Genomic DNA, 26,970 nt, shown 5'->3' with positions numbered 1-26,970 from the left:
ATTATCGTTTGTTTTTTTGTTGCACTTTGGTGTTCTGTTCCGTTGTTCTCCTCTTAAAGATGATGTGTTTCCCTCGATTTTAGTTTGTAACCCAGATTTATTTTCTCTCAATCGATTTATGACTTTTGAACAGCGGTATACCGCTGTTGCTTTAATCTACAGATATTGACAACAACAATGAGATAGATCCAGAAACTTAAATTATAACAAATGATTAAACTTGATTTTCCCATTGTGAACATTTATTGCCTCATCTTAAGTGTTCTGTGTGATGCTTTTTGACAAATTCCAGCTTACTCTGTATATGATCACTGATAATTATTGTATCAAGTCATTATAATATATACATAGGTAGTAACTTCATTTTGCAGATTCCAAACTGAGTTGAAATTTATATATTCGGGCTTTTGTATTTGAGTCATCAAAGAAGTCACCATTTCCCATATAAAGAATATGATGCTGTTCTGTTGTGGTTATAGCAAGAGTAGTAGGGTATGATATACCTATCATGATCGTGTCCAAATATGTCAATAGTTGACCGCTCTTATTCAGCAAATGCAGGGCATGTCCATGGAAATCTGAAACAATAACACTCTCAGAAGCTGTAGATGCTATATGATAAGGCGTAAAGAGCAACTTACTGATATCTGGATTGCCAGTGTATTTGGCTTTTACACTTTTATCAGAATCAAGTATAACAACTCTTCCTCCAACTGCTTTACACAACAAATCTGCACAAAAAATGGTATCATTGCAGGTAGTAATATGACGAGGATAAATGAACAATGGTTTATTGACATCATCGCTTTCTATAACATCTAGGTGATTTCCATCAATATCCATAATAAATATTGCTCTCCTTCCAATAAAACTGGAAAGATCTGGTACGCTCATATTATAAAAATCAATAATCACATCTTCAACAGCACCTATCAGAACTTTGTTGTCAGTTGTAAAATGGACGCAGAGTGGCATCAGAGGTTCAACACAGTATTTTGAGTCTGATATCTTCATAGAACCGTGCATTACTTGTTTCAACCTTGATGTGTTTGAAACAATTAACAGATCGTTGAATGGAGATATAGCAGTTTCCTTCACTTCAAGGTTAAATCCATCTGTGACCTTTATCTTGTTCCCCTTCAATTTCACTTTCTGTAAAGCCTTTGACGTGGCAAAAAAATTAGCAAATAAACCTTTGTGTACTTTCCCCGATCCTATCCATAGTGAATCATCAGTACCAACTGACAAACTATTAACTCTGCAGAATGTTGTTAAATACTCTTCCGAAACGGTTAACTCCATATAAATCTATAATAGTTGCTTACAGTTTGCTCAAATATACAGTACTAGTAACCATACCATTTTATCATCATAACAAGTATCTAGTTATGTTTGTATAGACGTTATTTCTGTAGCAGGAGGTGTATGTAAATGACATACCAAGTAAAAAATACTTCACCGTTCTGCTTAACTGACATTCAGAAAAATCAATGAGACGTGAAATGAAGAAAATAATATAATGTAGCAAATCAGCTATACATTATTGACGTCAGAATCATGTATTGATTCATTCACAGAAACAGTTCATGAATTGATCGATAAAATTGAGTTAAATTGAACACCAATGGAACCTTAAGTTATTATTCAAATACCAAAGACCTTTTGAAATATTTGAAATAAAAAAAGTTATATTCTGTGTTTTTTGTTTGTTTGTCTTTTTCTATTTCAGTCGTGGCGTTGTCAGTTTATTTTTCAGACAATATTTTTTAATAACTCAAATTCAAATTGTGCATGTATGATTCCAAAGAAACAACAGTCAACAAAGGAACAAAATGGTATCGAGGTAATTTCCAAGGTATTCAAAACCTACCAAAAACTATTATGTTTAGTTAGCAATAAAAGATTACATATTATACCGTATAAAACAATTTAACCACTGGGTCGATGCCATTGCTGGTGGAGTTTTAATTACCCGAGGGTATCACCAGCCCAGTAGTCAGCTCTTCTGTGCTGAAATGAATTATCATCGATATGGTAATAATTATAAATTAACTGTTTACAAAACGTTTGAATGTTTTGAAATACTAAGGGTTTTTTGTACCTAAGGAATAGATTACCTTAGCTGTATTTGGCAAAACTTTTAGGAATTTTGGTCCTCAATGGTTTTCAACCTCGTACTTTATTTGGCCTTTTAAACTTTTTTGGATTCGAGCGTCACTGATGAGTATTTTGTAGACGAAACGCGCGTCTGTCGTAATTTCAAAATTAAATCCTGGTATCTATGGTGAATTTATTTATCAACAGAGAAAATCAGAAGCCTTATTTACCCTGTCGATCGTCTTTTCTTATACATGCGATTGTCGTTTGATACCTCGATTTGCTATTTTTTGGATCAATTTGCAATTCGAAAATCAGTTAACTACTGTAACCTAATTTTAAGTCAATAATCAACAACGAAAAATGACCAACAACAACCAATGAAATCCTGACATAATAAGCTCCCCCTTTTCTGTTGCAGTAAATTTTAAAGTCATCAAAGATCAAGGCTTATAATTTGGTACGCTTACCCGCGTTACGTCTACACAAGACTGAGATTATCATTAGTGACGATCGAAACAGTTTAGAAACCTAAACAAATATGAAAAGGAAGATATTTGAAAATATATATTTATAGAAAATCAAGGAAGGCGTCCGAAATACGACTAAGGCAGTATATGTATATGCCTGGGTTAAAAAAACGTTAGTGCCGAAGGACTCAACTATCAACCTGTTGGCGGATTATTTAATACTATTTAGATACATACCTATACGAAAAACTGATCAAATCAACTGAACGTAAAAATTATTTTTTCAAATACTAGTATGCATATCCTTAATTGCTGGTATTCTATCATTAGTTACAGATGAACAGATTATGATAACTGCCTTCCTCGTATCACAAATATTAGCAGAACATAACATAGCCATGTTAAATCATGGTTACGGGAAGACGGGATGGAAAAAGGTTAAAAAAGAATATTCTGCAATTGGTAAAATATCATAAATCGCTAATATGATACATGTATAAAACACAAAATAAGAAACCAGGACCAGTTCATTTGTATAAAATCGTAGAACATGTTAATAAACTTATCATAGATATCAGGCTTGAAATGTTGGCAGACGCGAATTTGTCTACAAAGAGCGCACTCATAATTAGAATATTAGGAATTTTACTATAAAAAACTGTCCGTCAAAGTTACTGCACAGAAATAATAAGAAAAAAAAATACTGTCGAAAATACAACCAAAAAATATTATAAAAACGTGTCGATAACAAGTGCAATGATTTAGAAAAGAAACGTTGTTACTTTAAGAAGACCAATTGATCAATATTTCTTATTCGTTCTTATTTCACTTTATCTGTTCATTAACCCAAAGCAAAATATATAATTTCTCATATGGTTTTTAATGAAGTTGACATCAGCTGTGACCATTTCCCATCAGCATCTGATAAACACTTGTCTAGGAAAATATCCCGGAATTTTGGCAGCAAATTGTTAAGTTGTTCAAGAGAAAAATCGTTGAACAACTGACAACTTGAAAGTATAAAGAAACTGAGGTTTCAACTCCCTCAGGCAAAGTTGACCTTAGATGAATTTGGCTATTTGTTTTATGTATTTTGGTCATATAGCTCTTCAACTGTTTCGGTACTTATACATCTCTCAGATTTAAAATGTTTGGCTCTGAGGTTTCCTGATGAAGATCAATTAAAAAAAAAACGCTACGGACGCGTGAAATTATTAAGGTAGCACAATACAAAGATTTTTTACTTCCAATCACTAACCTTTAAAATGCTGTAACTTTCTTATGAATGCAAATAAAATAATAAAAGAGGTATATAAACGCCATGGCTAAAAATGAAAAAGACAAACAGAAAAACAATAGTAAACATGACACAACATAGAAAACTAAAGAATAAACAACACGAACCCCACCAAAAACTAGGGGTGATCTCAGGTGCTCCGGAAGGGTAAGCAGACCCTGCTCCACATGTGGCCCCTGTCGTGTTGCTTATGTGATTACAAAATTTTAATCCGGTAAATAGTCTATTTCGGTAAGTCACATTCATGAAAGGGAAGGGAATTGTAGTGACGACGTAAGGAACATATCCGATATCATTTGTGAAACGGTTATTCCATAACGGTCAACCAACTCGTGATGGCGTCCGTAAAATTGACGAAGGGATGATTTCAACTTCAGTAATTGTTGCATAATACTAACATTCCATTTATGTGAAAGAGTAATCTGTTAGCTATCCAAAACTACCACTTTTATAAATTTTCAAGCACTATTAAGAAAGTTACAGCATTTTAAAACTTGGGAGTTGGAGTTATAAAATCTTTGTATTGTGCTACCTTAAACGTGTTGTTTTCCATTTTTAGACCCTTTTTGAGGCTCCTTAAAGTCTTACTAGTTTTGTACTTTCATCAACACTAATGTTACAATTTCTTGGTATGTACAATATACCGAACATTTCTGCATGTTTTGTTTTATTTCATTTTATCTTTTTTTTTTTAAAGAAAAGCAAAATATACCTCATGATGTGTTTTGCACTTTGACATCAATTGGGAGCCACACTGAATTTTCAATCTCCATCAAAGTAACAACACTTGTAGTAGTCATTCGCAGGAACATATCTGGAAAATTAAAATTTATTTTCTACAGGCGTTCTTAAGATGACAAATTGGACACTTAATCCTTGGACGAGGCATTTGACTTTTAATTTGGTCTAAAGTACCAATACTTGATTAGTTTCTTCGAATGGGCATTTATGAATGGTTTGTTTTCATTTCACTTTATGTAAAAAAAAAACCGCAAAGGTTAAAAGGAATTCCCATCAGGTTTAAATATAACTTTGACATCCACAGGTGGCCATTTTGAATTGCTGATCAGCGCCAAAGTAAAGAAACATATTGAAGACTTTCACATAAACATACCTGTCGAGTTTAATTTTAATTATTGCGAACCCTATGATAGTTTTCCATAGATTCACCTGCAAGTTACCTGTCGATTTAAACTTTTGTAAGTTCTATTGTCCCATCTTACAAATACAACAGGTATAGTTCTCTGTATAGTTCATTCAACAGGACCTTTAAATTTCTTCTAGGAGAAATATATCACTCATTGATTAATTTACCTGACCAAAAAATTATCTTTTTTTTTTATTAAAATACTTCTATAAACTCACATAAACTGTATGCAATATTGTATTTATTCAATATATCATTAATATATTTTCAAAAAGTTTATTTTAGACACATTTTTTTAGTATTTTTCAGTGAATTTGCATGTTTTTGTTGTTAATTTATAGACTATGTTTATGAAGACCTTAATTTAAAAATAATAATCTTCAAATTTTTATTTATCAAACACACAAAAATATTGAATATTTGATCAGAAATCAACTTTTAATTTTTAAATCAGTATTAATATTGAACACATTAAAAACGAGTTTTTGATATTGAATAAACACAACACCACATAAAATTGAGAATGGAAATGGGGAATGTGTCAAAGAGACAACAACCCGCCCAAATAAAAAACAACAGCAGAGGGTCACCAACAGGTCTTCAATGTAGCGAGAAATTCCCGCACCCGGAGGCGTCCTTCAGCTGGCCCCTAAACAAATATATACTAGTCCAGTGATAATGAACGCCATACTAATTTCCAAATTGTACACAAGAAACTAAAATTAAAATAATACAAGACTAACAAAGGCCAGAGGCTCCTGACTTGGGACAGGCGCAAAAATGCGGCTGGGGTTAAACATGTTTGTGAGATCTCAACCCTCCCCCTATACCTCTAACCAATGTAGTAAAGTAAACGCATAACAATACGCACATTAAAATTCAGTTCAAGAGAAATCCGAGTCTGATGTCAGAAGATGTAACCAAAGAAAATAAACAAAATGACAATAATACATAAATAACAACAGACTACTAGCAGTTAACTGACATGCCAGCTCCAGACTTCAACTAAACTGACTGAAAGATTATGATTTCATCATATGAACATCAGGCACAATCCTTCCCGTTAGGGGTTTAGTATCGTACCATCATAACATATATGAGAAGAACATAACCCGTGTCATGCCAACAACTGTTTTTAGAATAAATGTGTTTAGTTCCGATGCAAAGACCTTATCAATGACTCAATATTAACGCCAAAATATGCAATCTTTAATGACTTGACAACAGTATCGTAATTATATCCCTTCTTAATAAGTCTATTCAAAGGTTTTGTAAGTTTCTGAGGTGAATACTGACACCTTTGTGCTTTATAAAGAATATTACCATAAAAAATTGGATGTGAAATACCTGAACGTATTAAAAGTCTGCATGTTGAGCTATATTTACGAATAATGTCTTTATACCGATGATAAAATTTAGTAAATGTTTTGACTAGTTTGTGATATCGAAAACCCTGGTGTAATAATTTTTCAGTAATACATGCAGTTTTGTGAGTCCATTCTTAGTATTGGTATTTTTTCATCATTGGCAGTTCAATTTTTTGTTCAGGTAAATTAATCAATGAGTGATAGATTTCTCTTGGAAGAAATTTAAAGGTCTGAGTAAATAAACTATACAGAGAACAATACCTGTTGTATTTGTGAGATGGGACAATAGAACTGCCAAAAGTTTAAATCGACAGGTAACTTGCAGGTGAATCTATGGAAAACTATCATAGGGTTCGCTATAATTGAACCTTTTTTCGAGCTAATTGGATATTGAACAAGAGGCCCTTATGAGCCTGAATCATTTTTTGCAAGTCTGGCATCAATGATTATTTTGCTGTTTAATTTATATAAATTTGTGTCCATCTATCATAGTTTCTGCAAAATAAACCCCAAACATTTGATAAAAATCTTTTTTCAAGGGCAATAGATACGATTAGGAATCAGTTCACTTTCTGTTATGTGGACTTATTTGTAAGTCTTACTTTCCCGAACATTTTTGTATTTAAAATTTTCTTTCTATGTGTTCTAGTTATTGCAAAACACTGAATAAAAGGGTTTAGAATTCTAAATTAGGCAACAGTAGTAAACTCGCTTGGAAATGTCCAATATTCTTGAACATGACAACTGCCATTTTCCTGACATCTAAAAGGGATGAATTGGCAGATTGATCAAGGTTGAATTATGTGTACCAAGTCAGGAATATGACTGTTTGGTGTTTTTGAGCTTATGATTTTGCCATTTGATTAGGGACTTTTCGTTTGAATTTTCCTCGGAGTTCAGTATTTTTGTGATTTCACATTTTTAGCTCACCCTGGCCCGAAGGGCCAAGTGAACTTTTCTCATCACTTGGCGTCCATCGTCCGTCGTCGTCGTCGTCCGTCCGTCGTCGTTAACTTTTACAAAAATCTTCTCCTTTGAAACTACTGGGCCAAATTTAACCATACTTGGCCACAATCATCATTGGGCTAACTAGTTTAAAAAATGTGTCCAGTGACCCGGCCAACTAGCCAAGATTGCCGCCATGGCTAAAAATTGAACATAGGGGTATTGGCTTATATCTCTGAAACCAAAGCATTTAGAGCAAATCTGACATGAGGTACAATTGATAATCAGGTCAAGACCTATCTGCCCTGAAATATTCAGATGAATCTGACAACCCGTTGTTGGGTTGCTGCCCCTGAATACCCAACATAATCAAAATGGTCAAATGACCTCTTAAAGAGTTATTGCTCTTTATTGTAAATTTTTAACAATTTTCATAAATTTTGTAGTTTTTGTAAATTTTTACAAAGAATTTAACTACTGGGATAGATTCATAGGCTCATTAGATAGCGATACTTGTAAGCAGCAAGAATGTTCACTAAGGTAATATCTACAAACACATCACCATCACCAAAGCACAATTTTGTCATGAATTCATCTGTGTCTTTCGTTTATGATATGTGCAAAGACCAAGGTGAGCAACACGTACAGGCTCTTTAGAGCCTCTAGTTTTATGTTTTATTTTATTTGTTTATTTGTACTGCATTCTCGTCATGTAATGATGTCATTTTAGCGGTAATTTAACATTACCATAAAGCGCGGAGGTTTGGCTAGCCATAAAACCAGGTTCAACAAACCATTTATTCTTAAAGTGTCCTGTACAAAGTAAGGAATATGACAGTTGTTATTTAATAGTTCATTTCTATTTATGTTGCATTGTCGTTTGTTTTTGTTGCACTTGTTCTGTTGTTTCTTTGATTTCCTCTTGTAGTTGATGTGTTTCCCTCGGTTTTAGTTTGTAACCGGTATTTGTTTTCTCTCAATCGATTTATGACTTTTGGACAGCGGTATACTACTGTTGCCTGTGTTTACTTATATGATTTTTTTTTATTTGAAGTTTCTGTCTATATATTAAAAGTTCTGATATTTTCATTTTTATATAGAAATAGTATTCAAAAGGTGAAAAACTCATATAAGGGGTCCATCAATCTATCAATGACTGTGACTCCTGTACAGCAAAAAAAAACCACCAAACCGGACCTCCGTTTTGTCCCTGTTATTAACATATTAAAGTTTGATGGGCATTGGTTGAATGGTTCATAAGCTATAAGTTTTACAAGTTTTAAAAGGAGATCTTTGAAAATTTACGACAACGTTGGATGCCAAATGATGGCAATAGCTCACATGGTCCCTTAGTCCAGGAAAGCTTAATAGGTCATGGTGAGGTTTGACATTTTAAAGCTACTCACCTCTTAATTAATAAGAGGACCTTGCAATAAACATATCTGCAAAAATTGGTGTTCATTGGTTTTTAAGAAGAAAATCAGAAAAACAAATGTGATACTGTTATCAATATGCTTTGTTGTAGATGAACATGATGGGCAAAATCCAATAAAAAGTTATCTCACATGGTACCAGTTCTCCAATCTTACACATTATTCTAAATCCAAGATCCCAGTCCACAATAAGATATGTCAATCCAACCTTAATCATTGTTCTAAATCCAAGGTTCCAATCCTCAGGGGAATATGTCAATCCAATCTCACCCATTATTCCAACTCTAAGGTATCAATACCCAAAAAGATATGCCAATCCAACCTTATACTTTGTTCTAACTCCAAGGTATCAGTTCTCAGCAAGTTACTGTAATCGCACTAATATTCAAGAAACATTTTTTTTCACAGCTTTCGTGAGTAATGAAATTACACGAAAAAATAAATAATCATTAATAAGTGAAACTTAAATCATTCCTTATTCTACTGCTTCAAATACATTAATTAAATTGCCACGAAAAGGAATAGAAAGGGTTAAAGTCAAAATGAAGTTGGCTTACAGTATGTTAATCCAACCTAACACATTGTTCTAGATCCAAGGTGACCAGGCTTTGTAGGTAAAAGGTGAATACCAAATTGTTTTTGCTTTGAAAAAACTGAGGATAATATTTAAAGCCCATTATCTCCCACACTTGTTAGAGACAGTCATACTGTAATGCATTCAGCATAACTAGCTAAAAACAGATAAATTACTTCAAAAGACCAAAACAATAAAAAGTTCAATTTTTAATATAGATGAATCAAAATATTTTATACAATAAAAAATCATGGCACATATATAAGAAATCTCCTTTAACAAATTCCAACAAGCATAAACAATATTAACAGCAACATTATAACACAACAATAAAATAAATCCATTATAAAGTTTATAGTATAAACATAAGTAAATGTTGTTCTTAAATGATCATATTTTCTCACTAGGAATTGTGACCCTAATATTTCTATCACTTTAAAAGATTTTATATGTAAAAAAATACAGAAGATACCAAAAGGATAATCAAATCAAAGTGCTTGTAAGCACTGTGGGTAAAGATTGCATTAATTGAATATCTTGAGTGTATATCACATTGATAAATTTCTTGAAATGTTCATGGATAGGATGAAGAGAATGTTATGATCAATGTACTACATTTTGTCTTTCAAAAAGGTGGGGATAAGCCTTTGAAGATTTATATATCAAGTCAGTATCATGCAATCTCTACCATAAAACAAATGTTGAGGATAAACAGAATGATTCAGAGTAATTTACAAAAGTATCTCATATTATCTCAAAATCTCAAAAACTATATTTATCATGAGATATGGCTTGATATCCAAGTGTGTTGTGACACATTTAAAAGTGGTGGAAAACCACTCTTAAATAGCCTAGGTGACCACTGGGTTTTTGATATACTGATCATCAATAATGCAGATTTCCCTAAACAAATGTTTGTGAACAGTATAATTTTTCGTCTGTTTTTAGCAATGTTAATCAATAAGTTAAACAAAGAAATAAAATATTATGCAATTTGTCATGGTTTATATTTTAATTATTATGATAATTAAATGTAATAATATTAAATAATGATAAAGCTTAGTTTGTATTTAAAATTGTCTCTATGAATAATTAGTTTAAATTACTACAGAATCAAAGTCTGCTATATCACTAAGAGTAGTTTTACTTTTGTTCAGTGTACTTTTAAGTTTGTTCAGTGTTTTACTATTGTTGGTTATAGTTCTACTATGGTTGGTTATAGTTCTACTATTGTTGGTTATAGTTCTACTATGGTTGGTTATAGTTCTACTATTGTTGGTTATAGTTCTACTATTGTTCAGTATAGTTGAACTTTTACTTATAAAAAAAGAAGATGTGGTATGATTGTCAATGAGACAACTCTCCACAAGAGACCAAAATGACACTGAAATTAACAACTATAGGTCACTAAAAGGCCTTCAACAATGAGCAAAGCACATACCGCATAGTCAGCTATAAAAGGCCCTGAAATAACAGTGTAAAACAATTCAAACGAGAAAACTAACGGCCAAATTTAGATACAAAAAATGAACGAAAAAACAAATATGTAACACATAAACAAACTACAACCACTGAATTACAGGCTCCTGACTTGGGACAGGCACATACATACAGAATGTGGCGGGGTTAAACATGTTAGTTTGTTTTAAAAAAAAAAGACTACTTCAAAAGTGTAAAAACTAATTAAATATCTTTGTTGTTTGTTAATAAAATAAAATATATAAGATTGGTGAGACAAAAAAAGGACAAATGAACCACCCTTGCAATACCCTCATGTGTAAGATAAATGAATAAAGCAAGTTGTCATGATTCTAATCTACGAGTGATTGGTTGTTGTTTGCTTAATATCCAGTGGCAAACATTTTTCAGGAAGACTTTATCCTATAAGCATTCATTTGTTATAGATAAAAAAAAAAATGAAAATTATTCATTTCTATTGAACATAAAATGTGTCAAATCATTTGTAGATTAACTAGAGTGCACACATTGAAATGTCTCCCCTTCTTTAATTATCATTGATATTATGTTGATAGTCCTTAACATAAAGCTTTATTACAACTGTCAAATAAACTTAACTCTTCAACGGTTTCGGTACTTATACATCTTCGGATTTCAAATGTTTGGCTTTGAGCGTTCCTGATGAAGGTAAATCCAGAAAAGCGCTTCGGACGCAAGAAATTAATAACGTGTTGTTTTCAATATATTAACATTAACCAAGAAAACTAAACATTGACAAATAAACGATGAAAATGAGGTCAAGGTCAGACGGACCATGCCAGGCAGACATGTACAGCTAACAATTCTTCGAATTTCATACAACAAATATAGTTGACCTATTGCTTATGGTTTAAGAAAAAGAGACTAAAACACAAAAACTTAACACTGAGCATTGAACTGTGAAAATGAGGTCAAGGTCAAATAAACACTGTGCAACTGACATATAAATCATAAAATATTTCCATATAACAAATATAGATCATCTATAACATATAGTATCATAAAAAAAGACCAAAACTAAAAAACTTAACTATAACCACTGAACCATGAAAATAAGGTCAAGGTCAGATGACAACTGCCAGCTAGACATGAACACCTTACAATCATTCCATACATTAAATATAGTAGACCTATCGCATACAGTATAAGAAAAACAGACCCAAAACACAAAAACTTAACTATAACCACTGAACCATGAAAATGAGGTCAAGGTCAGATGACTCCTGCCAGTTGGACATGTACACCTTACAATCCTTCCATACATCGAATATACTTTCCTATTGCTTATGGTATCTGAGATACGGACTTGACCACCAAAACTTAACCTTGTTTACTGATCCATGAATTGAGGTTGAGGTCAAGTGAAAACTGTCTAACAGGCATGAGGACTTTGCATAGTACACACATACCAAATATAGTTATCCTATTACTTATAATAAGAGAGAATTTAACATTACAAAAAATCTTAACTTTTTTTTCAAGTAGTCACTGAACCATGAAAATGAGGTCAAGGACATTTGACATGTGACAGCTGGAAACTTCTTAACATGATGCATCTATTTACAAAGTATGAAGCATCCAGGTCTTCCACCTTAAAAAAAATAAAGCTTTTAAGAAGTTAGCTAATGCCGCCGCCGGATCACTATCCCTATGTGGAGCTTTCTGCTACAAAAGTTGCAGGCTCGACAATAAAAAACTGTAAATCAATTGAATCTAATTGGGAGCAGTAATATTGGTTAATACTCTCCTGGCTTCAGAAAACATTTAAAAATTTAACTTATGAAAGTATGAATCAAATGTTACTTGTTAGTTTTTCAATGATTAAGTTTTTAATGCCCTCTTTTACTATGTTATATTTAAGACATAATCACAAAAATGGCATTGCATGAAACAAACCTCATATGAGACCAAATTAAAATACTAATTGACTGTTCAAATTAAGCCATACCCTGTAAAGTCATACATTTTTATTTTCTTACTTTTGTGACCTCAAGTTCATTAAAAAATAATATCAAATATGTCAATGTCATGAATTTTAAACAACAATTTAATAACAAAGATTTAAAATAAGAGTCTCTTAAGATCCTGTATATTCAATGCATAAGTTCAGCAGCAATAACTTTTTGAAAAGGATGATACAGTTCCAAAAGTTTCAAAGGTGTAGATTTTGTAAAAATACACTTAAAACAGATGATTGATGCTCAAAGTGATAGTAAAGATCTGTAGCCCTTTGAACTAGATTGCTATGAAGGGTCTAATAATATAAAAGATCTTGTCAATGATTTTAAAATTCTGTGAATAACTCAAAGAAAAGAAACACATTTGAACTATGTCTCCGTGTAAGAGGTTTATGTCGAACAATGTACCACTAACATCAAAAGTGATTATCAAAATAAATTCATTATGCAGTGATTTATAGCTGGAATATGTATGAAATCATGAGTTCCACTAGCAATCTTTAGTAGAGGTAGGTAAATAGATACTTGTATTTGATTATTTGTTACAGTAAAATCAAGATATATGTAAGCAAAGCTTAAATACCGTGCATGCATCTATACAACCTAATAATATACAAAATACATTTTCCTTTATATGGTTGATTCAAATATAGTTATATAGAAATCCCGCAAAAGCAGTTACCCATTTTCAGAAATGACTTATAAACTTAAAAGAAGCCATATGACATCAAATGAACACTTTTAGTGTATAACATTAATACATCACACTTTATTGGCTATAAGATTTCAATGACAACAATAAAATATGGCCAAAAAAATATTACAAAAAGAAACTCCTATATACATATTCAATATGGTACTTGTTATCTGAAGTGAACTTGAATGCTTTAACAATAATTCATGAACATACCAGTTTAATGAAACGTAAATATTATAATCATACATGAGTATTTCTGTCTAAAATTTACCCAGATATCTTTTTAATAAGATGTGCCAGTCTTCTATAAATGGAGATGTGTTCCACATTTCGTCTCCAAATAATATATCATGAAAAGGCTAATACACTGTTTTGGTATGGAAAAAAACCCAAAAATTACTTAGATTGAAAAGTAAAATAGCAGGTGCACCACTGCATGTCCTGTAAAAAAACCTGTCCATAGTTGGTTGAAATCTGTCATGTTGTTTCCAAGCATTTAAAGATTAATATATAGATATTTTAAGTAATGGGTAAGTCAGATTTAAAATTTAAGTATTCACAAGCTTGGTTGAATTTTGTAAAGCTGTTTTAAAGGATTGCCTAATGTCCAGTGGCAAATGTTTCATGCATGTTCAGGATGAACATGAACTACAAAAAAGATAATAATGATGATGCCAGACAACACAAATTAAATTTATATGCTGATAGTGAAACTTGGGACAAGTCTCATAATATTTGATTTTTAAACTAAACATGCTTAAGAATCAATTTAATCAATGTCTTTATATTTCCTCCAAAAATTGATATGGCCCCTTTTACTAACACTTTTAAAATATGGCACTACAAAAATGTATAAAAATGTCATAAAATCAGATTAATATTCAGTTATCAATGAATAACATTTGGCACTAATATAATTGAATGGGACCTTCAGCCATGATAACAATATTAATACAGAACAATTCGTTATTTGACTAAAACAAACAAGTCAATTCCCTATTAGCAATACACCTTATCGCTATTTGTTGCCATTACAGGACACCACAAAAGTTCCCGTAAAGTTTTGACATCATAATAGAAAATATCTGATGCCACAATGCAAAAATTATTGTTGTATGATGCCAAAAGATCAAACAGGAAAGATTTCCAAATAGCCATAAGGTGTATAGTTTACAAATACAGGTATGAGTATGCAATTAAAAAAGATAATACTTTTGTCTTTATTTCTGTCTACATATTTTACAGAAATCAAGTAATTTCTGAAGCTCAATTGTTGACACTTTCTATGTTTTTCAATTGCAATATCAAATAGAAAACTATCTATTCTTCAGAAAATAACATTAGAAAATGGGAACTCTGCTTTATCTGGTTGCATCAAATCAGACAAAAAGCAAATTGTACCAGCCCATCCTTCATAGAGACTGTATGGACTATCTGGTACCTTTGCCTGCTCCTTAAACTCTGTCGTGAACATAAACTCTGCAAACATCAAAGCTCTATGGAGATATTTCTTGTCATTGGTAAGTCTAAAGAGAAGCAGGAAAACATATCCACTACCTGCCACTCCATGGCAGATTCCTGGACCCTTCTTTAAAAGCCCTTTCTTCCATACCAATTCTCCACATCTGATACAAGCTTGCAGGTATTTATCATCACCCCACACTTTGTAGGCTCTGGCATACATGTAGATTACACCTACAATAAGTTGAAATTATTAAAATGTATATAAAATGTATGTTACATGGATCTAATGTCGAAATTAAACTAGATGTGTTGATACCACCTGAAAGGCCATATCACACCAAATGCTTTTTACATGGTGTGAACAAGAACATTTTTTCCGAATTTTTCCTAATCACCACAAAGTACAAGCTATCTGTTATTATCAATTTACATTATACATGGTAAAACTGAGAAATTCAGAGTGTATTTGTAGATGGTAAAATTGTTCAAAAAACAACAAATGCTGATCACCCGACATTAACTTCAAATCTTTTTTCAAAATCAGGTTAACAGGAACCAATTCAACAATTTTTCCATTAATAAAGGGCATAGCTCTAGAAAGGGTAAAGTGAAGCTACCTAAATTCAAACTTGATCTGAATTTTGTGATATTAAGCTTTGTATATAAGTTTCATAAGATTTGATTGAGGCAAACTAAAATTAGAGAAGAAAACCAAATTTCAGATGTACATACAGATGCACAAGGGTAAATCTTAATGCCCCTTCTGCTATGGCTGGGAAACAAACCGATTCCAATGGCTGCTTGTCAAACATTTGTTTATAAATATCTATTTTTCTATGTCTTCAGCATTAAAAAAAGTGTTTAATAACACACAAAATAAAGACCTTTAAGTATATCAAGGACTTATACATTATTACTAAAGTATTAGATCAATCTTGGTTGTGTAAATGTAGCAATCCCAAGTCAGGAGCTTTATGATTTTGTCCACTTACAAATTTATTATTGACAGCAGATGTTCAATGTTTGATACTGTTTATGTAAAATCTAGACATATTTAATAACCTCCTCTTGGAAAACATTAAATAATATAAAAAATATATATATTTTATTGAATATCTTCTGCATTTACCTGGAGCTCCATGACACCAATGAACCAGTTCTTCCCCATCAGGTCTGGGGCAACCAACCTCATCCATGGCTGGTGGATAATTCCCATCTGCATCCTCCAATGTTAGGAAATAATCCACAGCACTCTTAACAATTCCCTCAGCTGAAGTTGTGGATTTGAAAAAATCTGGAAAACTCATTAACATTTGGAAAATCCCCGACAAACCATGTGCTGCACCTGATAAAAGTAAATCAATTATATGTTTTGTAATACATGTATAGCCCTCACTTTTTTCATTTTTATTCAGTTCCAGAGACGTTATGGTCTGATTTGTAAAATATTTCATCCACATTTATTCACGGACAACAAAAGTATTAGGTCCAAAGTTGACATGTGTTAGAGATGATTTTGTTAGGTATTAAATCATACATACATCTTACTCATCGAACTACAAAAGTGTTCAAACTCAATGTAACAGATGATGCGAGTAAAAAACATTTTATTAAGTATTCAGTCATACAAATATGTTATCCACCTGACCACTAAAGTATTCAATGCAACAGTTGATACATGTTTTATATGTGCCATAGGTAATATGCATGTATTAAGGTATTCAGTTGTACAAGTATTAGTGGTTCTCCTTTAAGTAAACTGACCTGATCATAAACAAATTTTAAAAAATGGTTGACATTGCAAGGAAAAATTTACTTAAGTCTTTGCCTACTACATTTTGTACTATGCATATTATTCTGTTGTTTTATACAAACAATGATGTAAGCACCAAAACAGATGATGTTTAGTTTAAACATATTTATTTATAGTGGATTGGGAAACAAGTTTTGCAACTTATATTAATCCCTTTCCACTTTGTGGGTGCGAATGCTGCCTTGTAGCGGCATTAGCCTGCTCTTTTTCTAAATCTACAAGGGTGTCTTTAACGTGCAAGAGATATTGCTCTCTCTTAAACAGATGATGTCTTTACACAAATGTTATTGTTAAAAATTTGGAAGGTTTTTATTCATCTTTTGGAAAGTATACAATTTGAAAAATTATAAATTTGAGTGTACCTGCATCATTTTGCATAATTAATAAAAAAAAAATTGTTAAACATCAATTTCAAAAGTTTATCTGTTCTTCACTCAGGAAGAAAATACATTTTTAAGATGTAAGTGATCTTACCCAAGTATTCTGTTCCATAATAAGCATACATAAGAGGTGATTTTGAGAGGTGTTTAGCTGCATGTTGTTGTCCTGATTCTATCATTACAGAACACAGCTGATTCAATGTTGTGTCATTTAACACCTGAAAACATTCAAATAAAATATTTCTATTAATTAACTTTACAAATTTGCTGAGTTAGGCCAATTAGGCATAACTTTACAAAACCATCTCTTTTAATATTTTACATGGCTATGGCTCATGTATGCCATTTATAATGGATCTGGGTACCTCATTAACAAAATATCACAGCTTATTATAAAAAACCCTAATGTTTGTTGTTTCTGTTTAATCAATTCAGGTTTATACAACTTCTTAAAAAGCTCTGTGGTACATTAGTACTTAAAATATGATTTAAATAATTAATTGCAATACATGTAAAATATGCCCCATTTTAAATCTCAGTGATATTGTTGGCTTTTTTCAAAACTACCTCTACCCATTTTTATTGGGAAAATATGCGTCATTTTCATCAAATTGGGAAATTTAAAATAAACCACAAATTTGACTGAAACTTCAATTTACAGACCCCCTTTCAAGAGTCAACCCCTGCTTTGAAATAAGACCCCTTTTTGTCAATGATTATACATAAATAGACCCTCAAATCTGCACATACAGTCATTTTGGGCATGAAAAATGGTTAAATGAGTGTTTTTCAGTTTTTATTCATGCACAATTACTACTGAGACTGCACTGTTTGGGAAAAAAGTTGTCTTTTTGGGAATAATTTTAAGCCATTTTTTTTCAAATTGGGATTCTTCTCCAGGGGAAAAAGCCTTTATTCTCCACTAATTTCAGGCAAACAATATCATTGAATCTAAAAAAGATTACTGAAACAACCAGTGTTATCTCCAGTCCAGAGGTCAAAAGTATATCTATAGCTGATACAAATGTACATGTATATATTGTTTAGTGGTTGTCATTCATGTTATTAGTTGATGTTGTTCAAAAGTGTTTCTTGTTTTTTTTTTTTTTTTTTTTTTTTATCAAGTTTATCATGTTTATAGATAAGTCCATTGGTTTTCCTTTTAAATGATCACTGTCATGACTGTTTGATTTTTTTTACACTAGTCGTTTTGGGGCTCTTTATTGATCATGTTTTATTGTTTATAGCTTGCTGTTAGGTGTGAGTCAAGCTCTTTTTTGAACATGTTGAAGGTGGTACTTCGACCTATAATCATGATGATGTACTTTTTACAAATCGTGCCTTAATAAATTGAGAGTTGTCTCATTGACATTCATACTGCATCTCCTTATATCTAGATCCAATTTATTAGATACAAATTAGGTACAAAATACCTTCCCACAATTAAGGCCCTGGTACATGTACAAACCCTCTCAACAAATTAGGTTTAAATGCATTTAAGTTTTATAAATATTAACCTTTTTGCCTAGCTTTTGTTGTAAAGCTAATGCACCACTCAAATAACCAGCCCTGCCTATTAACATTTCATCCGACCCATGCTTAAAGAAATCTATTTTCAGGCATTTTTCAGCAGCTGCAGCATACATTTCACCAAACTGATCAACACGGCTGATGTTGCCCTCTTCCTGGGCTAAGAGACACCCAGTGGCAGTGATGCCTGCTGGTCCTAGGATGAAAGCAGATGGTGGGTCTTTACAATGATGATGCGAGAGGTATTCAAGATTAACTTTCACATATGCTTCTGCCTTTTCTAAAAATGTTGTTTTCCTTTCTTTAAAAGACTCTTGCTTAGACAAGTAATACAGCATGTAAGCCACACCAATGTTTCCAACATACAATCCTCCATCACAGGAGTCTGAACTGGGTGGTAATTTTTCAAAAGTTGTATTTACAAGTGACTCAATACATCCTATCCATTTACTCTTATCGATCAGGACCTCTGAACCAGCTTTATAGTCTGCTAATTTGTTCTCAAAATAACGCATTGTGCATGCCAAATCTTCTAACAGTTGGTATGCAGTGTTTACTTGTAAACAGGTCTATTTGGTTATTTTGCGCTTTACAATTAATGCGGAACAGGTGTCCGTCAACCGATTTTATACTATCTTAATCAAACAAACGTTTTCCTTCTTTACTGTATTATTTGTTAAATTCAGCACTTACTTCGCCCTCAATTTCTAACTCAGAAATTTCCCATTCATGACATTAATCTGAAATGCCTTTAGTTATTTAAGATATCAATGAATTGGATGCAAATACATATTTTTTTCTCAAGCATCAAATAGACATTGACCAAATCGGAAGTTGGATTCAGCAGCTGAGCTATGAAAAGAACAAAGAAGAGATAGACATTCGCAAACAACTCAACCACTTAAGATGACAGCTATGGTCTTGAAAGCCTTATCTGTAACATTAGGAATATTTTTTGTATTCGTTGGATCATTAAAACTGACGCCTTCCTTAAGTGATGAACTATATAAAGAAATGGTATATATTTATTTGTTTATAATGTTATATGTCATGTACAAAAATGTATGAGGGTAGTAATTCCCATATCCGTCAAGCATTCAAAGGTCATTTTCAGGTACTGTAAGCATCAAATAAGTTAAAAATTTTCCTTGATTCGTCACAAATATCTGTATTGTGATTCGTCAGAGACAAAGGACAACAGTGCCAGTGGTTCATCTGACATGTCTGACAGAGGTGGCAAATACAGGATAGGTAAAGGTAAAGGTCTCCAATAATTAATGTTACCGTCATTTTTGGGAAAACTTTAATATGAGTTGTCAAAATCGGTCGATTTTTTTATAATTATCGTCTAAAAGAAAGTGTACATTTTATCATCATGCACCAAAAATTACTGTTATAGTAATTTGGCAAGAATTTTTACCGTTATTTTTTGCCAAATGATGTGAACGGTAATTTTTGGTGCATTACAATAAAATGAGCACTTACTTTTAAGGGATAGAAAAATTGAATGTTTTGACGAATCACATTAAATGATTTCCCTAACCATGTTAACAGTAATGATAACTATTTGATCGAGACCTCTACAGAATCACAATACGGATATTTTGACGAAATACTGTAAAGTTTTAATCAATTTGGCGCTAACAGTACATGTAGCTGAAAATGACCGTTTCTAGTGACGGTAAAGGGCATTACTACCCTCTCTGATGAGTTATGTAGCAAGAGGTCTCATTGCAATACACCTTATTGCTATTTAGTCCAATTCAGGAAAAAACAGTCATTTAGACAACTGCCTGTTTGGCTCAACAGTTGAGCAAAACAAAGATCATCAGTAAAGAGCTGAGGGAGGAAAAAAAATAGAAAGCAATCACTAGGAAACTTTCATAGATTATGATCCACTTTTTCGAAACTCAAATTACAGTAAAAAAAATATTTTGTTTTAAGTATTTACGATGGTTTAAACAGGTCCTGGGTTCTCGCTAAGGATTTTTGAAGATGAGTCCAGGGACTCGTCATTTTTGGCCATGGTGAGTCCAACAGTAAGAAGAAGATATTTTATTGCAATATAATGTAATATTTTAGTCTCCATGGCCTAACAGAGCAATGAAATGACATTAAGTTCAGATTACTTTTAAACTTTTGCTATAAAATGATGATATTTGTGTTTAACTGTGTTCAGTTTATACAAAATATTTCGATCTTGATGCATCTGTGGACTCACCAGCTAAACTTATCTTATATCATGTGATTATAGTAACCTATTTAGATACAGTGTACAGGTTAACTTATAACTGGGTACAAATTGTAAATGGGGTGTGACTTCAAGTATCAAAATGAAAATGGTGAGTCCAGACAGATTTTGATGAGTCCAGGACTCATGGACTCACCTTACAGAGAACCCTGCAGGTCTTAATAGAAAGTATCAGGCATGGTGCATTCTATTAGCAGGGTCCCAGATAGCCTCAACTTGATTAAAAAGTTGTGTGATTTGTAACTTACCTGGAATGGAATAAATAGCAATTAATACATGTAGGTGTATAGGTAGGGGGGTCTGATCCTGGATCCAGATTAATGTATCCTGCTTATCATTGTGATGATAACACTTGCAATTTCACGTGTTCCATCCAATCTCATTTCCTGTTTTCATGCACAAATAATTTGACTTTCACCTGTAATATGTGTAATGAGGGTAGGAATATTAATGCCCTCTTCTGTCAGACGTCTAAAGGTCATTTTCGCCTAATGTTTATAGCATCAAATTGGTTAAAATTTTATCGTGATTTGTCAGAGATCTCAAATAATTATTGTTACGGCTTTATTTGAAATATTTTGATATGATTCTTCAAAATCAGTCTTTTTTTTTTTCGTCTTCAAGAAAGTGTACATTTAATCATGCTTTTGCATGATTTTTTACCACTTTATTTGGTTACATACATCATGTACATGTTTAATTCATGAAAAGTATTAATCAATATCTTTACTTGGAAAATGCTTGGTACAACTGAGCTCTTGGATTTATAACACAAACTGTCAATATAAAGACAATATATTTAGTACATGTAGTATATACATTGTATGTCAAAACTGGTTACAACTGGGTACAAATGATAACATTTGTTTAATTTAATAAGCAACTTAGATACAGCGTCCAGTATCAACTTAGTAAACATGGCTAAACTTATCTTATATCATGTATATCATGTGATTATAGTAACCTATTTAGATACAGTGTACAGGTTAACTTATACAAATTGTAAATGGGGTGTGACTTCAAGTATCAAAATCAACTATTTGTCGTTCAAAAGTATGATATTAAAATTTTTAGTTAAAGCAACAGGCAATAAACATGATGAGTTCTATAAAGATATGATAGTAAATAAACATGAAAACACACTTCTTCCCTAAAAACCAGTTTTTATAAAGATATTATCCTTGTTATCAGTCTCTATATTTGATATTTTAGCTAAAAAAACTCTGTTTCAGTCACTCTGCTTGTTAATTTTTTTTCTAAAGTTTTAAAATTCTAAAATAGAAAAAGAGATGTATTACCAATATATTTGTCAGTCTGACTAAAATATATAACTAGGTTTTCATTTGCTCCCATTTACAGTTTTATTTATCCATACATGTTGCACTACGTTAGTCCAGTATATAATTTCCAAGACTTTTCAATCCCAAAGTTTGTAAACTTGAGCATGTTCAGTACTAATACAAAAATGTCTTGGTACTTTTACAATTCATAAAATAAAGTGGCAAACAATTGATTAGAAGTTTCTACATGAAAATGCAGATTTTATTGTACTATTTTCTAAATAAAAGTTGTATCCAGTTCATTTGGTATTACTTTCACGCTTTTATTAATTGCTTTTGTTTTTCAGAGAAAAAATTACATTCAACAAGTAAGAGTATTCCCTCCGGTTAAATTATTGAAATGGAAGTTGAGTCCACATATATATAGGAAAGCTATTGGTGGAGCTGAGACACTATGTGGTGTTATTTTAGCTTTCATTCCAGGTAAGCCATCTTTATTAAGATAAACATTTCAATTGATATTTTATAGTGTGTCTTTCTATGTTGTGTTGTTACACAATTGTTTTCAGGTAAGGGTGAAGGTTGGTACCTATTAAAATAATTAACCCTGCTGCCTTTATTTGCACCTGTCCTAAGTATTTCTTGTTTCTCTTTTTTTTTGGATAGATTAGACTGTTGGTTTTCCCGTTTAAATAGTTTCACACTTTTCATTTTTGGGTCCCTTTATAGCTTGCTGTTTGATGTGAGCTAAGGCTCTGTGTTGAAGACCATACTTTGACTTATAATTGTTTACTTTTACAAATTTTGACTTGGATGGAGAGTTACCAAATCTTCTTATATCTATGAACAAAGCAAGTTGAATAAATAGATAAACAAGGAAAGAAAGGATATGAGTTGGATGAACAAGATAAAAAATCTCTGGAAATAATTTGCGGACAAAAAAAAACATATCAAAGGAAAGTTGTTGTTATTGTTTTTTGACTTGATCATTGTTGTTTGTAAATCAAACAGTCCCTGGTGTTGTTTAAACATCAAACAGTCCCTAGTGTTGTTTAAACATCAAACAGTCCCTAGCATCACTAGCATCACAAGCATCAAATCAAAATACTTTACAATATTAATATAACTTAATCTTCTGTACGTATTGATTTGATATATGGTGGCTCTAGTACTGGTTATACTAGATATCGATATATATTGTAAAACACAAATTTTAAGACTTTTTATGGGTGTGTCGTCTACAGGCACTTGTCTCAGAAATGTTTTCCCTATATATCGTAATATATTATGGTATAAAACTATATAGGATTTATTTTTCTGAGAAAAGTGCCTGTGGTGTCGTCCTGAAAATGTTTGAAATATTTACCACATTCAGCAACCAACAATCAAACCAGCATATATAGGTGTACTTTATAATAACCAAATTTTGACAACTGACAACTTAGAGGAAATTATTAATTTCAAACTTACTTTCATGATCAAATTTATTTCAGGCCCTTTAAAGGGAGCAGCAAATGTCTTGATGATTTTAATCACAATGAATGATGTGTATTGCCATTATATGCTGGACAGTCCATTAGATAAAATGAGTTTATCTATAGTGTTCTTCTTCCTTCTGATGTGTAGACTTATCATATTCCTACAATTCAAGGCAAAAGAAATAGAAGAAACAAAAGGAAGGAAACAAGAAGTATCATCAGAGAAAAAGGAGAAGTAAACAGTAACCATTTCAAAATAGGTTTATCTCATAAAAGAATCTCACAAGAATGATCAGAGTCAGAATAATTAATTAATGTATTGGTTGGAAAATCAGAGACATTTAATGCATGATTTTTTTAATTTCCTTAACATAAATATTATGACCCTTGACCATCCTGACATATAGTTTGTTTGTTGGTTGTTGTAGGTTTTTTTTTTTTTGGGGGGGGGGGGGGGGGGGGGGGGCAATTTAATATTTTAATTAGATACTGATATTTTTTGTAAGAAAATTTCAGTCATATTTGAAAGTATAATATACAATTTAGTGGTTCTATTTTGTAGTATTATAAAATTCTGGTGGATTTTGAAATGTAAGGACAAATTCTATAAAATCCAGTAAAGAGCCAGGGAAATTGCTACAGATCTTAAATTATAATTAATTACATCCATGTCCTTTGGTCTTTTGGTTTATAGTTGTTTTATTGTCACCATACCAATTTTCCTTATTTTTATATTAATGGGTTTCTATTATTGACATTGGACATAGTTTATGTGAGCAATACAGGCCCTTTAAACCCTAAAATTGATAGAATACTATTATGGTCAATTTAAATATAAAAGTTAAGTCATTCTGTAAGGTCTGTAATTTTTCTTTTAGATTACTTCTTAGTTCTATAGTTTCTTAGATACATGTAGTTAAATTAGGATTTTGGATATTCAACGAAATCTCATAGGTTGTATGATATGATACAGCAATAGCAACATTATCCAACCTATAATCAAGGTCCTCTAGGAGGTAGTTCAGCTATTCAATGTAAAGGTCTTAGTGACAAAAGTAGCACTGTTATAGTAACCCACAAACTGATTTAAAAAGAAACAGACTTGATTAAAATCCTAAACGTAATTTATCAACTTAAATTTTTATTTTATAAGTTGTCAAGCAATAATAACGCAACTCATGTGCCAAGAATATACCAGGTATCTTCTGTTACTGTGGAATCATTATTATTTGTTGTATACCAATTTTCATGGATTTCATGGATACAGGTGAACCACAAATTCAAACATTCAACCAAAAGCATGGTTTTAATAAGCTTTGTAAGCAGATATTGGTCAAACCTTGAAATCAAATATCCATGAATATGTTAATTTCACTCAAACCACAAATATTGGTACCCACGAAAATCTAAATCTACCTTTTTCACTTGCAAAGATCAACTACATTATAAAGTTGAAGGTACGATCAGTAGAATTGTTTACTTTTCATTTTAATTAACTTTAAAGTTGTTGACATGCTTTATCTCAACAAATATGCATGTATTATACAAATCATTACATCAATTTCTATGAGTTGCTCAGTATTTTAGTTTTAAAATAAATTCATTTTTGAGTTAAATGTGCTTCTTTTCTTGAGGAAATAGATGAAATTTCTGTCTGCAGATTTTCAGGAATACCAAATGTTAACAGTTCAGATTTATATACATATGTACTAGATTTTTACCTTGATTTTATTGTTTCATGCATGCCTGTGATGAAGTAAAAATGGAATATGCAAAATGTTTGACTGTGTTTGTTTATAGACATTAAAAGGGTCATATACATAAATGTATTTATAATGGCTGATTCTGTTTAATTATTTGTAAATTGTAACTCATGATATTCATGATATTCATGATATTCATGATATTAAGAGGCAACAATCTCATTATACTATTAGCATTATTATTTATTGGTTTACCTGGTTTAAAGTAAAAATAATTTACTTCATGTTGTCAGTTTGGCCGAGTTCACTTGAAACTCTTCAATCGACTTCAGAGTTAATAGATTATCACGTGAACGCACTCAAGTTGATATTCGGAACAACTCTAAGTAACTCTAGGGTAAGGCTCTGACTAAGCATAAAAATTAAAATATTCTCATTGGTTTGACGTCATTCAAGAGTTTCTCAAGTTTAACCCTGGTTCGGTGAGGGTTGGAACCAGAGTACGAGGGGTTAACTCGAGTGGTTCAAATAAAATCGTATTGTTGAAACCCGAGTAAGTAAAGTTAACTCGAGAGTTTCAAGTGAACTCTGCCTTTTAGTATAGTTATGGTTGTGAAAGTGAAAAAGTACAGATACAGTATACTTTTGATTGATATTTGATATTTATTCACTCTCATTTTTTGGGATGCTTTTGCACTTATACTTTTAATACATACTCATATCAATACCAAACTGATTCAGTGCTGTAATGTGAAATACTTTCAAATATTTATAATATTTTAGTACAATGTATTGTAATTTATCAGTGCTAGATTTGTTCTACAAAACTGTTAATCATTTTTATACATTTATTTTATAATGTTAACAGGAATTATTTCCCTCAGGGGTTTACGCAGTATATATTGGACGAGTGATGTAGTCTTTCGGAACACCGGATGTTAGTCGGAACACTTCTGGTCTTTCTATGACCACCTTTCAAATACATGCGCAATAGCTATGACCACCTTTCAAATGCATGCGCAATAGCTTACAAATCTGTTGAATATGCATTAGCATCTTAAGTTGCTATAGAGATATTTTACGTATGATCTGAAATTTATTATGATATAATATTTTCTTGCACACGATTACAAGCTGCTAATATTAACCTACATGCGTAGTATTTTAATTAGTCAAACGATGTAACCAGCTGTGTTTAGATATGAGATAAGATTTCATGTAAACAATGCGCTTTATATTCTGAACGAGAATAATTAAAAATAAAATCTTTAGAAAGAGTTTTAGTAGCATTTTATTTTAGATTTTACGTTTAGTGAAGATGTACATGTTGTAAAAAGCAAGCTATTTATTTTTTTATACTGAAATTAAAGGGAAGTCTTTCTTGCATATGATTAAATTACAGTTATTTTTTTTTGGTTAAATATTGCAACTTTAATAAAAAAAAAATGGTTATTAAAAATAAAATTAAATAGATATCTATAATACTAAAATTACAAGGTCCAATTTGTTAGCCGTCATCACGTAAAAACGACGAATCAAAGAATTCGACTTTATATATAACTAATATAGTACAAAGGTGTAGATTAAAA

At 31.7% G+C, this 26,970-nt stretch overlaps 3 protein-coding genes across 3 annotated transcripts; 1 reads left to right on the top strand and 2 right to left on the bottom strand.

Moving 5' to 3' along the window:
* Positions 1-360: 360 nt before the first annotated feature.
* LOC139492705 (uncharacterized) lies at positions 361-1,302 on the bottom strand. Its single transcript, XM_071280857.1, has one exon. It carries the CDS (start codon positions 1,300-1,302, stop codon positions 361-363), a length of 942 nt encoding a protein of 313 aa, XP_071136958.1.
* A 12,222-nt stretch (positions 1,303-13,524) lies between these two features.
* Positions 13,525-19,450, bottom strand: LOC139490921 (lanC-like protein 3). The gene is made up of 4 exons (XM_071278064.1): positions 18,657-19,450; positions 17,234-17,357; positions 16,076-16,291; positions 13,525-15,177 (listed from the first exon to the last, which is right to left on the bottom strand). Exons 1-4 carry the CDS (start codon positions 19,182-19,184, stop codon positions 14,810-14,812), a joined length of 1,236 nt encoding a protein of 411 aa, XP_071134165.1. The 5' UTR covers positions 19,185-19,450; the 3' UTR covers positions 13,525-14,809.
* Positions 19,361-24,760, top strand: LOC139490922 (novel acetylcholine receptor chaperone-like). Its single transcript, XM_071278065.1, has 3 exons — positions 19,361-19,686; positions 22,548-22,683; positions 23,694-24,760. Exons 1-3 carry the CDS (start codon positions 19,576-19,578, stop codon positions 23,915-23,917), a joined length of 471 nt encoding a protein of 156 aa, XP_071134166.1. The 5' UTR covers positions 19,361-19,575; the 3' UTR covers positions 23,918-24,760.
* The last annotated feature ends 2,210 nt before the right edge of the window (positions 24,761-26,970 follow it).

The sequence above is a fragment of the Mytilus edulis genome, chromosome 10 (genome assembly GCF_963676685.1).
Source record: "Mytilus edulis chromosome 10, xbMytEdul2.2, whole genome shotgun sequence".
Classification (NCBI taxonomy): Eukaryota; Metazoa; Mollusca; class Bivalvia; order Mytilida; family Mytilidae; genus Mytilus; species Mytilus edulis.
Note: the sequence above shows the minus strand (reverse complement) of the source record. Positions and strands in the feature narration are given on the sequence as shown.